Source organism: Lampetra planeri, chromosome 40, assembly GCF_965212315.1.
Source record: "Lampetra planeri chromosome 40, kcLamPlan1.2.h2, whole genome shotgun sequence".
NCBI classification, from domain to species: Eukaryota; Metazoa; Chordata; class Hyperoartia; order Petromyzontiformes; family Petromyzontidae; genus Lampetra; species Lampetra planeri.
In genome coordinates, this window is record NC_136146.1 from 4,576,074 (window position 1) to 4,593,102 (window position 17,029).

Genomic DNA, 17,029 nt, shown 5'->3' on the forward strand with positions numbered 1-17,029 from the left:
CGTTGGGATTAATAACGCAACTCGGTAAATTTTTAAACAAGTTGTTAAACTTGGCAAGCAATGATTGCAATAAACCCATGGCTTGCTCAAACAGTGCCGTATTTACAAGTACCCACCTTTGTGGCTCAGGGTTGTAACCTCGTGGTCAGTGCACTCGGCTAACAACCGAGCTACATAGGTTCGTATTCATAATTCGCGTCGTTGTGGAGAATATAAGTAACAGTATGCATACGTAGATTTAGATATATTTTATTTATTTCAGCAGGAAGGGCACAATAAGTTGAGGCTCTTTAATGGACGTTCTGCGATGGTACCGGTGCTACCCAGTTCATATCTTTGTTGCAGTCGTAAATCAAATAAGTAGGCAGACAATATGTGCTGATGAGGCAACTGGTGTGTCGAAACCGATTCGGAGTCCTCTTGTATCAATGCCACTGAAGTTATGCACTTATCGAAATCTATATGTCTAAGACTATAAACGAAAGAGACAGCGTCTGGTTATTGTTACCTAGGTTCAAAATAAATAAGCAGACAAAGATGCCTCACTCCACAAAAGTTTTTTACACATCCCTAGCAGCCACATGACCTTCTGGGAGCACATCATTTCAGCAGCATTGGTTCAACACACGCCAACTATGGACCGGTTTTGACATGCAGTGTCTTGTGAGCAGAGACAAGTTTGCTTGAACCAATGCCGACGATTTGCCACGTAGGTCCACATCCCTCTGTCAGGGTACGGTAATATAAACGCAATTGTCACATCGTTAATTGTCTTTATGTGGAAGGCTTAGCCATTGGCTGCCACGATCTTTCCACTGCTGCATGAAGGCCTGCCAATGCTGCCGTCATTCCTCACTGTCCCTGCCATGTCGCAACGCATCGCCCGCACACGAGCCGATCCCATCGCTCCGTGTTGTCCAGTGGTGTTGTGGACTGTGGGGCATGTTCCACACTCTGGCTGCCTTCAGACCATCGGCCATCGTCCCTTCTTGCTATGCGCTCCTGCCCAAAGCCCACTGAATGTTTCGTGATAACCGTCAGCCTTGTCTATCCAATTCCCATGTGCTCTCGAAGTCCACGTGTCCCTCCTCCTCCTCGCACTGTCATTCCGAGCGTGTATTTTTCCTTCTTCACGCTTCCGCAGTTTTTCAGATTGCTTTCCGTTGTGTCGGTGTTCGTTTTCCGACCCGTACGCTCACGGCGAGGAATGTCCACCACTTTAGAACATTCTTAATTAACCCGCATTGACCAGCGTGGCGACGTGGGAAAATAACTCCCATAACCCACGTGGCGCTTGGAGGAGCCATCATTCTGGAGTGGATTGACTAAAATAATTTGCTTGTAAACACACACAACACACAATAATGCCATTCGACGAATTAAAATTTTATAATTTATTGCACAAGACATAAGACTAATAATGGTTAAATAAAGACGATTAAAATTACCGTTTCAGTTTATAGACTCGATTTTGCAACTTGTGGAGTTACGTGCGACACCTGTTACAGCACGTAATGCCCCCCTGTTGTAACGTCTTTACCACCTACTGTCCAGCAGAGGGTGCACATTACTAGTCCATGCGTTTCTGCATTACATTTTAATGCATGCACAGCTCTTATCAATCCACTGCTAGATGAGGACTTGCACATCATGGGGAGGCTCTCCTCTTCCCGAGTGCACGGTGCGCCTGTGATAGATTGAGGGATTGTTTTACTTCACGCACTAATCACATTCCACGGGGGTGGACCTCATGGCACTTGATAACGCACTGCACGACGAACCTGGAAACCCAAGTTCAATTCCCGGCCACAGGTAACATCAGTGGTGAGTCGTATCAGAACCGGCCCTCCCCTCCCTCCCATGACCGACATTGGAGAGGAAAAACAACTCGTGACTGACATGTGTAGAGGCCTTCATCCAGCAGTGTATTGAGAATGGCTTTAATTGTATTTGTTATCACCTAAAGAGGTCACTCCATAGCCTGTTGTAGTTGGGATTGAACCCTCAACTACAATGTAAAATGGTTTAGTGGAGAGCGCCCGCTGGCCCGAAGCAGCCTTGCTGTGCGACGGGGTCTTTGGTGCAGTAATTGGTGACCAGGCTGAGACCATAACCTCACTTAATTGTGAGTGGCCGAATCCCAGATTTTAATCCAGGACCTCATTGGTGTACCAGCTTTCTACTCTCTCGCTCTTAGCCTTCTTAGCCCCTCGAGCCAACAGGATACATCCTCACAGTGCAGCCACACTGCTATTGAACATTACTCATTGCTCAATGACTTTGCACAATTTTTCAAAGTCACGCTTTTTCAAGAAACTTGGGGCACTTCTCATCTCTGTTTAAAACCCTTAGCCCGGTCGTGAAAATTCCACATCACTGTAGCGGATAGTGTAAGCTTTGTGTAGGCATGTATGGTCATTTGACCGTACTTCACTGGAGATTGTGGGTTGACTAAAGGGGATACCTAGGACCGGTTTGGATATCACTTGCCAGGTGCGCTTACAATTGTGCTACCATTGTGTGTGTATATATATAGATAAGTAGTTTGCGAACAGGAATTGTCCCTACTGTCTGAAGGCTTAATAGAACAATATATTTGCATGTCAAGATAATGTGGATATGAATAAGGGCAGTTTGTACATTGCGCTATGAACCCCGTAACTTGAGTTTCATGGCAGGAGACCGATAGCAGAATGGGGATACAACTGGAGAAAAGAAAGGGTAAGACTTGAATCGAACCGAATTCTCACCCAAGTTTCTTTCTCAGTGGTAGTCGTCGAGCCAAACTGGTCGTCACATTTCTCCTTTACATTTGAGCCTCGGCTAGTCACCATAAATGATACTAACCCTGATATTGCCGAGCCAAGGATGGGGAAAGCTGATCGGTGATAAAAGCACTTTAATATCTCCCTGGGTCTTGTCGTTTGGTCCTCATCCACCCAACACAGCCCATCATTGCCCTACACTCTACAACAACACTGTGCCGCTAAGGGGCGCTCCGGATGATTTGCATTTAGGAGCACAGATCGGCAGGGGGCGGCATTTCGATTTCAGACACTTGCTTTAAATAATTCAACCAATGTCATTGTCCTGTCGCCTTCAGGCAGTCGGTCTGCTTCCAAATAGACCATATTCATCAGTACATGAGATTTAAATATTCGTATTGAATGCCCGCATGCTGATGGACAATAAAAATAAAGGTTGTGGCATTTATAGACTTTATTCCAGTGGTCGATGCCCAGCCGTTGGCTGACATCAGATGACGAATGATATCTGAACTGGTCCTGAACTCCGCCTACCCCCTGCCCACACTCACCAGCGTGGTGAAGTGTGGTCAAGCAATCCCCACAACTGACACGGCATGGAGAGACATTAAACCAGCAGGAAATTGCCACAGAGCTGGAATAAAAAATGCACAAAATAGCTTTATATATATAAAAGATAGATTTTTAAGAACTGACTTTCCGTTGTCACGAGCGGTGTTGGTGCAATTCAAAAATAAATTACATTTGTTTTTCGTTGCTCTCCAACTGAGGTTGAAAGCAGTGTCACGTTAGCTCTGTCCATGCGTGTGTAACACAGAGTCATGGGTGATCCAATGTGAATGCAATGTTATCAAGTTGTGTTGCTATTCGGGACTTACCCGATGGTCAACCTGACGCATCTATCAAAGGGTTGACAGATTGGCAGGTCGGTGCTCCGTGACGTCTAACCAGTGTGGAAGAGTAGGCCAAAACTCCCTGCAGAGATGCTCTCAAGATTTCACGCCTCGGTAGTGGGGGAGGCTCTTTTTCCAGCGGCAGCGGCGCGCGAGTGAGCAATTGCAGGGGGCTGCCCGTTGAGCACCACCGCCTTGCCCACGTGCCCCCCTCGGGCGGGCAAGTTGTCAACTTATAAGGAACTTTGCAAGCGGCGTCTCACCAGACGCAACATGATCCCACGGCGTCTTCCGACGCGCCTCGCACTAACCCCAGCAACTCTCTTGTAGAAAAAAAAACCCGGCAAGTCCCCCCCCCCCAGCCTCACCCCCCTTAAGCTGTAGCCGCTCTATTTATAACTTTGTCCAAGCATCCGTTCGCTGTGCACGTTCGGTTGTTCGACTCGGCAGGCATAATTCACGTGGCGAATGCGCTACCAGCTCCGTTACTCACGAAATTCGGAAGACCCAGGCACGTTTTGCTGCTGCTGATTGTCCTGAAGATTTCTGTGGGATTTCGCGTCGCGGGGCCAAACGAACCCCAGTGTGTCTGCCGCAGCAGTCAGGTCGACATCCTGCCGCCACGGGTCTCGCCCCCCACACACACCACTGGCTGTCCTCCAGATCTGGCCACTAAAATTTCCATCGGACGCGCAGCTGCCTGGAGCCATCAATGACAAGCGGGACATCGCTCCTCCCTGCGGGTGGACAGTGTGGCACTGTCCTCAAAGCGTGGCTTGAAACAAGTCAATCAGTTTTTCACATTGGTAATTTAAACAAGCTGGATTCGACTGACGTATGATTGCGAAAACGCCGTTCGTTTATTCGTCTCCGGATTGGAGGCCTGCCCTGAGCCATGTTGGTCATGGGGGGGGGAGGGGTTTGTTTAACATACTTCACCACGCTGGTTCGTGCGGATTGCTCAGGTTGTTGCCTGACCATAATCCATGGTCCGGGATCGAACCTGGATCGCAGGCTGTACCGATTCGGTCTGTGAGCATTCCCAATTAAATACTTCATCACACGACGCTTGTAACAATAATGAATTGTTGACGAAACTTTAGTATAAAGTTGAGTTTTTATTAGGTTTTTGCCCTCTTGTAAACCGGATAAATTGATCAAAGTGTTCCCCAAAACTTGGAGACCTACTCCTTGGAAAAAAATTATATTTGCAAATATGCTAAAATAATTATTTCTATCCATTGGCTTCTGTCGAACGAATAAAATAATAAAATACTTACCCGAACACGTGTTGCAAAGCATTACATAATACATACACCACGATTTTTTTCACTGTACGAATAATTTGAATAACATTTTCCTAGGGATTTTTTTATATAACAGCCACTAACGGGCATTGCTCCCAGTGGGTTCGTATTGCAACTCCCCCATCACCACCACAACCACCCATTATCGTCACCAGGACCATCATGACCACAATAACGATCATCACCACCACCGGCCACTATGAACACCACCACCACCACCACTTAGCGTACCGTTGACCACTCCCCCCCCCGCCACACACCTCAACGGCACAGACAGAGGGAGGGTCTCACTGGCAGAGTCACCTAAAACCAGTGACAGCTGTCCAGACGGGGGGGGCTCAGGAGCAGGAGGAGGAGCAGTTGTGATCATAAGACGGCGAGCAGGCAGACGTGCGCACAGAGAATCGGCGGGGGGCGGTAGCGGTGGCGGTGGCTGCGTTGGGGACCACGTGCTGCTGCGCGGAGAGTTGGCGTGAGACCCCCCACACATGGGCTCCGTGCACGGCGCGGCGAGACGCGAGTGCCATGTGGGATCGTCATCCAACCAGAGCCATGTCTTCGTGATGTTCGGCGCCACGGTGAGAGAGAGAGATGGAGAGGGGGTAACGGGAGAGAGTTTGGTGTTAGCCACCGCTTCATTCTAAGCTGTGGCTTGCTTGGGGTTTCCCCACTGTCGGTGAAGCCGATTATGAGTGAAGATTTCAGAGACTGCGTTGGTTTCTGGTATATGTGGAACTTCTACAATCTTTGTACGTGGAACTTTTTTCGCACCGTACGTGGCCAATCGTGCTAATCGGGGGTGGTGAATAAATCCTGCGCCTATCGGACGTATATAATCAGATTTTTATGTTTATAAACTTCATTTTATTCTGGCTTTTCGTGGCTACTATTTTCGTCGTATAATACGGTAACATTTGTGTATTTCTTTTTATTTGTTGGTAGTCGAGTGAGAAATCGACATTCCTTGGAATGAGTTTCTCGTTGCTATTGGCCTACCGAATTGATTGATATTTTAAACAAGTGTTCAGACCGACTCGCCGCACCGCGCCGTCTCCTGCCGATTGCGTGGCCCCCACCGGGTTTAGGAGATTGGCACGTCTCGTGTTTGATTCGTGTGCGGTCAACGGCCGACCACAGAACACGAGGGTATTTTCATGTTGAAGGAACGCGTTAAAGTCCCAAGAGCACCGAGTTCCAGGGATTTTGTCCGCGGGGTTTCTGCGCCCCCTTCCCTTGTTACGGTTTGTGTCTTTTGTACGGCTCTCTGTCGAATGGGAAACAAAGAGACGACGTGTGGTGGGACGTGTGAGCAGCCTACACAGTAATGTTCTACCTGGCGTGGGCAGATTCATATTTGGAAGTCTTTCGCGAAAGACTCGTGCTGTTATGATTATCAGGCTGTCATTTAGTAAAGAATTTGAATCGGCGCATCATTATTTGCGTGCGTGCAGGGTGTGTGTGTATATGCGTCACTCTGAGTAAGCGATTATGACTGTCGGAATGGCTTTAATTGTGTTAATGTTTTGCACTCTTCTGTCTCATTCTATCTCTTACAGGGAGATCTGGCCAAGAAGAAAATTTATCCGACACTCTGGTGAGTGCTGTGGCGAGCGAGTGGGTGAGTGAGGTGAGGATGATGGTGATGCCTGGATGCATGAGTTCATTAATTTGTGAGTTTTATGCCAAAATTATCGTCATTAACCCTCCATCCACCACCCCACAAGATTGTTGCATTTACAAATATATTATTTATCCATGCCATTGTATCAATCAGATTCTGACTGCTAAAGCCCCTCCTCCCTCATTTCTGGCTTGACACTTTTCACTAATTACTTTATCATCAACTTATGACGATGTTTTACTCAAACTATTTAAACTATATAGTTCAACGAAGTGGCTTGGCTTGTGGAAATTTATAGCAGCCAAATACTCCAAGAGCGTGTTTCTAAATGTGGAGGGAAAAAGCGGAGGACCCAGAGAAAGATCCCCACGCCACCACGGAGAGAGCATGAAAACTCCAAATATACAGGCATCACGATTGTGATCGAACCCACGACCTGCATGCCAGGCGAGGGAGTTAACATCTCGTCACCGTGTCGCCCCTTCATCAGGTAACGGACACGTAAAATCAAGTGAGGCCAAATAATCTGAGTTAGTTTTTTGAGTCAGCTGGCCAGGACTGGGCAAAAAACTTGGCTCACTTTTCGCCCAGGCATCTAACATAAAACTAACAATCGCATATTCTAGAATCACAGTTAAGAGATCAACAATATATATTCGACTAAAAATAATTAAAATTAATAAAAATTTACTTAAAATCTCATCAATTGATCCTCGTCCTATCCGGGACACTGTTCCAGTGACCAACCAGGCTATATTTAATGTAAAACAACGTGAGAGCTGAACGCCACGAGAAAAATGTTGGCAATTAAAACGCGTTACTTGAACGCCATCGGTCTGGGCGACTCTGTGCATTTAGCGTGACATCAGAAACTGCCAAGGCAAGGGTCCAGTCCCATTGCCTCGTCATATGGGACTGGTCGCTTTCATAGCTGTCAACCCATACGGCTTACTCGTATTCTTGTACAGGGAAATTGAGTTTTCAGGTCCATATGGCGTACAGACGTTTCAATACAGGCAAAAAAAAGTGTATTTGTTTGTGTTTCTCCCTTGTGATGGGACTTTGAATGAACGTTGAGATTTCTAATGGCAGGGGGTGACCAATAAGGTCTGAATTGGTCTTGAATTGGGTAGGCACTGATAAGGGGTTGACAGGTTTGCGTTTTTAATACGCAAATTATTTCAAACAACCACCTCCAACCTGACACGGCCAATTCGTAAGGTTGTCTCGTGAACAAAGGGCGCCGATTAGTTACTGTTTGAGTACACCGGTTGTGTGTTAGAGAACACTGCACAACATTTATAATTGAGCACGACTTTTCACTGCCGATTACACAGTTACGCAATCTAACCCAAAAACTATATTGTGAATAATATTGGTTTCAAACAGCCTACGCGTAAAAAAATGTTCAAACAAATTTGTAATAAAACAATTTCACTGGTCTTCTATTTCAATTGGCATTTCAATTGTTTCTTATTATTGTTAAAGTATTAAGCTGAGCTTTATTGGTCAGAATATGAGTAATGCATAGGCGCATATAAATAATATCTTTGTAAATGTGAGGTGGTTGAGGGGTCAAATGACAACTTTTGGCACGAAACCTTCCCCGTGGCCGAACCAAAAAAAAGGTACCCTTGCATTGGCTATGAAAAAACCTGCGGTTTAAGTTAATTAGTGAGTTTATAGGTGAGTGAGTGAGTGGTGAATAGTCCAGTGTGGGTCACTGGGTGCATTTATGCGAGTGATTCGGTGACTGAAGTGAATACAGTCGCTGAGTAAAGTGGACGAGCGAGTGACTCTAAGGATACTGTGATGAGTGGAGTGTGTGGCCCAAGTGAGTCTATAAATGAATTGGCGACGGCAGTATGTGAGAATGTTGATTAAGTAGCCGAGTCGGTGGATGAAGAGTTGGTGGTGAGAATGATGCCTGGGTGCTTGAGTTGGGTGAGTTCGGGGCATATTCACTGGAAGCATTTTCAGAACCTTACTGTCACACGATGCCAAAGCAGGCAACTCGACAGTCAAATGTGGGCCACGTTATAAATGGCCCTGACCCGATTATTTATTGCCGGCTTTCACAAAGAGGATTTCCCATGTAATTCTCTCGTGCGCACGCACAAGCCACAGTCGGCAACTGTACACGGTGGTGGTGGATGTGAGATTCGCGTTGTCAAACCGGCACTCTCCGCTCTATAATACACACCCAACAGCCTTTGTCTATCCACTGCTGGATGATGGCCTCCTTCGTGCGTTGCGGCTCATGGGGGTTGGGGGGGCGTTATTTTTTGTTGGTACTTCTCAGCGCTGGTTAATGTGGTCTGGCGTCAGTATCTCTGCAGTATCCACTTCCGGGGGTAGTTGTCCGAACACGGTGCTTGGCAGCCGGTGGTGTCGCGGCGACGTGGCAGGCGTGCCGCGGTGAGTTTGGATTTATCGACAGACATCAATGTGATCATCGCTGACATAGACGCGCATGGACATTGAAATGAAACAACAGACAGTTATACAGAATAGTTAACACGGATACAGGGGCCGATACATTAAAAAAAGTGCAGTCGACGGACGCGTCGATGTCGAAATGAATGCGGTAGATAGACAGGAATTTTAATAAAACCATGAAATAGACTGATGAACAGACGACCATCCAAACACCCCCCCCCCCTCACGCTTTTGGTTAATCGGCTGAGCTGCGTGCCCCCCCCCCCCCGGGCGAGCGATTTAAACCCGAGCCTCGTGCGGCATCTGCCATTATAATTGAGTCGCGACGAGGCCTGGGGAAATACGCTGATCGAGGGGAGAGCGACACGGCGCGATTGGAGAAATTCCACATTTCCATGCCGGCATCGAGTCCGTCCGTCCGTAGCGGCGTATCACATGAAGAGAAGTGCGCTCGCACAAAGGCAAAGATCCCCCGTATAGCCTTAGGAGAGTGTTGGGGCAAGTGCTGTCAGTGAGCACCTATGAAGGCCTGAACAGCACACGACGGGGGGGGTGGGTGCCAATGACAGGGTGCGTCCAGGTTTTTTGTAGTTCCACAAGAGGCAGCACATTGACTTCCCTGTACAAAGTGGAGCAGACTCAGCAGGTCGTGCTCCTGTGAAGAGGCGATGCGCACGATTTAATTTTGATCCGCTGTTGATGACGATGGTGATGATGATTGTGATGAAGATAGTGCTACCTTTGCTGCCGATGATGAGTTTTGTACTGATGATAATTATGTTTCTACTAATCGTGATGGGGATGGTAATGTTGCTGCTGATGATGTTAATTATAGGTCCATGTTGACCCAAGCCTAGGTTTGAACCTCCAAACCTCTCTGTTTGTCTAGGGCTGCTGCTCTACACTGAGCTATAGTGTAACCCTATACCTGTGTATGCAACAAATTGCATTGTTAATTGTGTACAAAACACACACGATGCTCATTAAAATGCATTAACATGCAACACCAGTTGTATAATTAAGCTGTGAATTACCGCACAAACGGTTTCTGTAATGGCTTCTTTGAGCGCAACTGGGGAGATTATAGTGTTTTGATTCTTGTGGATACTGAGCCCACAACCTTGCCCTAGGTTGTTAAAATATAATTGAAATGGAGGAACGTTGATTTAATGTGGGCTTACTCCCACGTTGAATATTTCCTAGTGTGGTTGAGCAGTGGTGCAGTGGTTTGCACACTGCACTACGCACCTGGAAACCTGAGTTTCGATTCCCAGCCAAGGCCGCGATTTGCACCTCCGATTAGCGCGGTTGGCAGCTTCACGGTACGAAAGACGTTCACCATACGTCCACGGCTCACATCAATGGCGAGTCATTTCTGAACCGGTCCTCTGGCGCACAACTCCACAGCCAGCCTATGAGAACCTCGCGTTGCATGGTGGTCACCCATCCAAGCTCGTGAGATCTCATGAGATCAGATTGGAGCTCGTTTGCCGGTCGCGCCCGAGGTGGCTATCCCGTGTAGGGGGGCACCCATTCCGGTCGGGAACCCCGCAAGGGAGACGGGACAGAATGTGTTTTTCTTTCACCATCCCGCACTGACCGGTGTGGTGAAGTGCGGTCAAACCCGTCCCTCGCGCCCCCGTAACCAACGGCACTTAAACCCATGGCCTCCCCAGCACGTACCCCTCATTTTGTGCGAGCGGTTGTGGCCGGACTGCAATCGGCAGTAGGCTACAGTTGTATGGGGAGGACATTTATTCGTTGCTTTAATTGGCTGGGATGCAAAACGCACATAGGCTATTAGTCCACAATTGATGTGCATTACCATTATGGAAATTGTGTCGGCTGCAGTGTCGGAGGATTAACCCCGATTGCTTTTTGTTTTTATTATAATTTGTTTTTGCCAGATAACGTGCCGGGAAGGTGCAAATGGCGTTATGGTTAGCGGCGCACGATGCCCGACGTTTTTGTCCACATGCTGGGAGCGTATTCAGGAACCGATTTGCTCTAAGCAATTATATTCAGGTTTCCCTCGCTCTCCGCGGGAGTAGATTCGTTCCAAAAAAGGGCCCACAAAGCGTGATCACGTAGCACGGACCGTACAGTCACCCAACCCACAATGCACCGCACGAGACAGCTGTCTGCCGAGTATCGTGTACACCACACACACACACAATGTTGTCCCACGTTCGACCGCATAGCCTCCGCACCCGAGTGGATTCAAACCGCGCAGAGCGAATTTTGAGTGTAAATACGTTAGCCACATACTTACAATGCGTAAGTCGCACCAATCGAACCCGCGTAGCGCGAAGGAAACCTGTACGGCGAATATATATAATAATTATATATTATAATGTATTATTAAGGGAGAAAGTGAGCTGCTCAATGGGACAGCAGTGGTGCAAAGTGCCAGGCGTGACCCGACTTGCCTGCGGCTCGCACATTAACCCCCATCACCTCCGCACCTCGGCCAATTAGGTTAAATTGCCAGGAGTGGGCGCACTGATGCACGCAAGCAATGGGGGGGGGGGGTAACCTTATAGTGGGGGGCTGGCGGACCGCTCTGAGACGGAGTCGTGAGAAGTGAATTGGTGAGAAGGGACCGCGCGGCAGAAGAGCTTTGCGAGGGAGTGACGTCGCCGCAAGTCGGTTATTATTTCGAATGTACCTGACTGAGGTAACCCTGGGTTCCACCGTCATCAATCAAACGCACTGCATTTATTAAAAGGCGCGCTCGCTCATCCGCCAAGCGATCGTGCACTCTGACAACAAGCCGAAGGGGGTCACAGCAGTTGGATGACCTTTCGGTGCGCCGCAGCGAGTTGAAACCTTTTGGCTGGCTCGTCAGCTTTTAGAAAATTAAAATAATAATAGTGGTGCCCCGCGTGAGAGAATAACATCGTCCGGTCGCGTCAGCGAAACCGAGCTAGCGCCGCTGAGATGTGGGGTTTGGATCCGGGGCTTCAGCCACCCGTGATTAAATTGGGTGCTCGAGTGTGGCGGGTTTGGTCATTAAAAAAAATGTCATGGAAAGTTGTCACAAGCCCGGGGGGCGCGGGGGGCGCAGGCAGCGCAGGCAGCGCTGTGGAGGCCAATGTTGGTGGATCTGTGAAACTGTCAGAGCCCCGGGGCTGTGAGGTGGCTAACAGATAGGTGGCAGTGCAACTCGTGAATCATTGAATCCATCTGTGCAAAGCTTTCCATGTTAACCTACTTGTATTGTATCTGGGCAAACAAAACTGTAAACAGAAAACAAATATGACCAATGAAAATGAAATGGTAATAAAAAAAACTGGGGAAAAAAGGCAATCGAGTGTGTGGATTTCAATTTAGGCCCCCAAATTGTGACAATCAAATTCCCAATGGGGTGGATTGTCTCCTGCCTAGAGTGTGACATCACGTTTGAGCCCATCATGGTGTAACCTGACGGTTTAAATAAATATTGGTTCCCCCAAAATATTTGTGCCCCCAGAAACGATATTTTGGTGACTTATTTGGTCCCTCATACATGTGTGTACCCCAAGGTTCAGGGCAAACGCTAGGGTTAGATGTTATAGTTCGGTGGTTGGGGTTACTGCCTAGGTGTTGGGGTTAATTGGGAGTGGTGAAAGGTTAGGTGTTTGGGTTATTTGATAGGCTTGGTGTTAGAGGTTCGGGGGAAGGGTTTATTTAGACATTCGAGTAAAGTTAGGCCGGAACAGATGTCATGAAATGTTAAAACGATACATTAAATCGAGCAGCCGTTTCACAATTAAGTCTAGAAAGTAGTTTCAAAATTAAAGTTTTGGTCAAATATGCACGGATACAGGCAAACATGAATTATATATTTTTTATTTCCTGAAAGGGAAACCGATATTCTCCAATATTGGTTGCGAGCAGCAAGCAAATGATGCGGGGCACAAATATTCTCTGCGAACACGGCCAGTACGCTAAACTCTTAACGAGGCACATTTTCCATCCATCAACATTAGCCTTTAATCCACCAAAGGGGCCACACTTTAATTAGTTCAGATTATCATGGCTCACACGGTGACACCCTCGCGTCATCTCGCGTTTTCTCACATTAACACCAATTAATCGAATGCCCTCGTTATCTCCAGAGGTCCTGCTTGTGAGGTGGGCGCGTGTCCTCAGGAGGGTGGGAGGGGGGTGCGTAATGTCTGCGCTGGAGCAAATGCGCCAGCGGGTGCCGAGAACCTGGGTTTGAATCTGGTTTTCGTCTGCTTGTGGTTTAAACTGGGTGTTCGTTTGTAGTGTCTTTGGTAGGCATGTCATGGATTGCTTGATCATCAATCCACTGGATGGCGGATGGGGGGCACAGAAGTACAGTACAACGATGGATTTTGTTACACTGCACACAACGAAGCAGAACCTTGCAGCCGATATCAGAATCTTTATTTAGACTGTAGGCGGAATCCGATGAGCTATGAAGCTCTTTTTCACAGATGTCCAGTATAGGCGGGTCAAATTAAATTAATGGAGGTCACCCATCCCAGCACTATCCAGGCTCTACTCCACTCAGCTTCCGAGATCTGATGAGATTCAGTGGATTCCTGGGTGATTTAGTCATAGATGAAGCCAGAATAGATTAAAATCTAACAAAAAATTATCAGCTCTTTTAAGGCCACCATTGCTTTGCTACCCTTCACTCAGGGACTTGCAAGCAAACTCACCAGATGCAAATGGGCCTCACCAATTGGTAAAATCTTTATTTCGCCACATTATGAAGTCACAGAAGAAACACAACTTAGTTTGCATGTACATCTGGGATGCGGTCTACAAAGATATATATATACACACAAAGAGTTGGTTCATCGGACCAAAATTGGTTTATTCATGTTGCTTTTATTGAATAAATCTCAGCGTGAGAACATTCATGTTTTCGGACAGAACCGTGCTGGGCTACTTGAATGACCCCAATGCGATTTCCCAAATGCGGGCGATTTGGTCGCCACTTAGCGATGCAGTTTTCCTCCGTCAACCGCCGTTGTTCGAATTGCCTGCGCGTGTGTGAAGGTGGCTGTTCAGGGATGGGCTGCTGCCGAGCGACACGTACGTGATCGGGTACGCACGCTCCGCCATCACCATGAAGGACATCCGCGAGCGCTGCCTGCCCTTCCTGAAGGTGACGATGAAGCCGCCTCCGTTGGGGGACGGCGGAGGACGGGGAGGAGAGACGACCTCGCTCGAGTCAGATGTTTTGTTTATGAACGAAGGTGAAGGTGCAGGCCCTGCAATTCCTTGCCGATGCAGCTGCTGGCCAAACCGAGCTCCTGGTGGCGGTGGTGGCGTGTGTGAAATCCACACCTGTGAAATCCACACGTGTGAAATCTACACGCCAACCCAGGAACCTACCCGGCTCCTTGTGGCCCCTTATCGCTGACAAAGTCATGATGAGGCAGCCAGACCCGAGTATAATGAACGTTGTACCGTGTGTGGCTGTGATGGTGGTGGTGGTGACAGGTGGGAAATCCACACACGAGAACCTCGGGAGTGAGAGTCCAGAGATTTTTCTGGCCTCGCGATCGCTGCTATGGAAAAGGGCCATTGTCCAAGACATGACTGATTGTATTTTGTTCCCACTTTGGGGCAGTGTTATTGGTGAATTTGATATTTAGTTATTTGACTTTGTGTACGCCTGCCAACGTAGAATTATATGTTTTTGTTAACATTGTCTCCTCTTAAGACGCAGGCCTTCGCACCATCTTGAAGCAAAACATGAAATCTAATTGATGAATTTAATTGGTGGAAACCCAACCACCAGCACCATCACTACCAACAACGACCATCACCTCTAGCAGCAACTTCCCTTACATTAACATTAGCTACCCCACCCATGCTACTGACACTTGGGCTACGCCCAATTTTAAACCTTTATAAACAGTTTGCCTTTAGAGGCTAACCCCCTTTTCCTGATGAAGACTGCTTGTGTTGTGATCAAAACGTCGAAGTTTTTTGTTATTTTCTTTGAACCTATCAATGTGACTTTACCGAAAGACCCAAATAATATGATTAATTTGGCCGTAAGAATAGTTCTTAAACCTACCGGGTGCGTTAAACGCTCGTACACCACGTGACTAGTTTCAAATTATTTGACTACGTCAGATGGTGGAGATTCTTAGAACAACAACAGAAATTTGGCTGCACCATCGTTGTGGCCTACGTACGTACGTCTGTACGTTGAACTTCCTTCACATCTAGATTTGAAGCTTTCGTGACTGCAAGGATTCATACTCTTAGGTTTTTTCGGTAAAGTCACGTAGCTAAAAATTAATAATAAAAATGACTTTACTGAAAAAACCTAAGAGTGTGATTGCTTCGCATCATACGTAGCCAACCGTGCTTAATCGGAGGCCTAACCCAGCAGTCAACAACTGCGACTCATCGTCCCCGTCTGCCTGTTGTGTGGCCGCGTCTGTGCTGGAGCCAGGTGCGAGCGGGCGAGGAGGAAGCCCTGGAGAAGTTCTTCACCCGCAACATCTACGTGTCGGGCCAGTATGACGTGCGGCAGCCATTCGAGAAGCTCGCCGCCCAGCTGGACACGCTCGCCCACGGCCGCCTCTCTAACCGCCTCTTCTACCTCGCGCTGCCGCCCAGCGTATTCGAGTCCGTCACATCCAACGTGCGCTCCACCTGCATGAGCACCACGTGAGTGGGCGGTGGGGGCGGCGGTGGGGGCGGCGGTGGGGTTGGCGGTGGGGATGGCGGTGGGGATGGCGGTGGGGATGGCGGTGGGGATGGCGGTGGGGATGGCGGTGGGGATGGCGGTGGGGATGGCGGTGGGGATGGCGGTGGGGGCGGCGGTGGGGGCGGCGGTGGGGGCGGCGGTGGGGGCGGCGGTGGGGGCGGCGGTGGGGGCGGCGGTGGGGATGGCGGTGGGGGCGGCGTTGGGGGCGGCAGCGGGAGAGGTGGGGGCGGTGAAGGCTACGAGGGAGGTGGGGGCGGTGGGGATGGCAGCGGGAGAGGTGGGGGCGGTGAAGGCTATGAGGGAGGTGGGGGCGGTGGCGATGGCAGCGGGAGAGGTGGGGGCGGTGGGGGCGGTAGGGATGTTGGGGGTGGTGGAGGTGAGGGAGTTGGGGGCGGTGATGGTGGTAGACATGGTCGGGTCCGCCGTGGGTGTTTTCATAGTAATTCCTCTCCGTTCAGATACAAAGGTCAACGTTATTAATTTCTGCTGAATTGAGCATAGGGGCAGGGCTCGTTTCCAGTTTACAGGCCACTGGTGGAAGTTCCACATTTCTATGATGGGGGCGAGTCTCTCCAAAGGGCGACCGCTGTTGACTTTCCCAAAAAAGTGTTTCTAATTTTATTGACACCGATGGCCTGATGAGCCGAGTCAACTCCCAACCAGGAGTTGAGCTTGCTGCAACCTTGCGATTGGGAACTGCTCGTCCTGCCGCCTAGCCACCTGGCCGGCCGGAGCTCCTTTGTAAAATGCAAATCCTCGCCCTCATGTTAGATGCTTTTGTAAATCCGGCTTGCGTTGACGTGGCGTGCGACGAACTCTCGATGCGGAGCGACGACCACGACGACCGTAACGATGATCGTCGTCGCCTCCCCGCGTGTCGCCAGCGGCTGGAACCGGGTGATCGTGGAGAAGCCGTTTGGCCGCGACCTGCAGAGCTCGGACAAGCTGTCGCAACACCTGGCGCAGCTGTTCTCCGAGGAGCAGATCTACCGCATCGACCACTACCTGGGCAAGGAGATGGTGCAGAACCTCATGGTGCTCAGGTGAGCGCCGCCCTGTGTTTGACCCCCTGTCGTCACCTGGCTAAATAAATACATCGATTTGTCCTCTTTTCCGCATCATCGTCATCTTTGATCAATCCAGTGCTGGATGAAGGGTTCCCTAAGCCGTCACCATTACATATCATTCCCCCCCAGTGGCGTAACCTCGAGCTGTTGCGTTTCTGTTTTTGTTGTGTTTGTAAGCGTGTTTGTTATGCCATCGGTGTCTGTAGCAGTGGTTCTTAACCTGGGGTGCGCGCACCCCCCGGGGGTGCA

The 17,029-nt window shown here is 48.9% G+C and overlaps 1 protein-coding gene across 2 annotated transcripts in view; it reads left to right on the forward strand.

The window, feature by feature from the left end:
- G6PD (glucose-6-phosphate dehydrogenase) overlaps nucleotides 1-17,029 on the forward strand; it is a 32,794-nt gene that overhangs the window by 3,611 nt on the left and 12,154 nt on the right. For both annotated transcript variants that reach the window (XM_078612957.1, XM_078612956.1), the window contains exons 2-5: nucleotides 6,522-6,559; nucleotides 14,042-14,150; nucleotides 15,456-15,673; nucleotides 16,598-16,756. In XM_078612957.1, coding sequence (XP_078469083.1) covers nucleotides 6,522-6,559; nucleotides 14,042-14,150; nucleotides 15,456-15,673; nucleotides 16,598-16,756 — 524 coding nt within the window. The remainder of the gene's footprint in view (nucleotides 1-6,521; nucleotides 6,560-14,041; nucleotides 14,151-15,455; nucleotides 15,674-16,597; nucleotides 16,757-17,029) is intronic.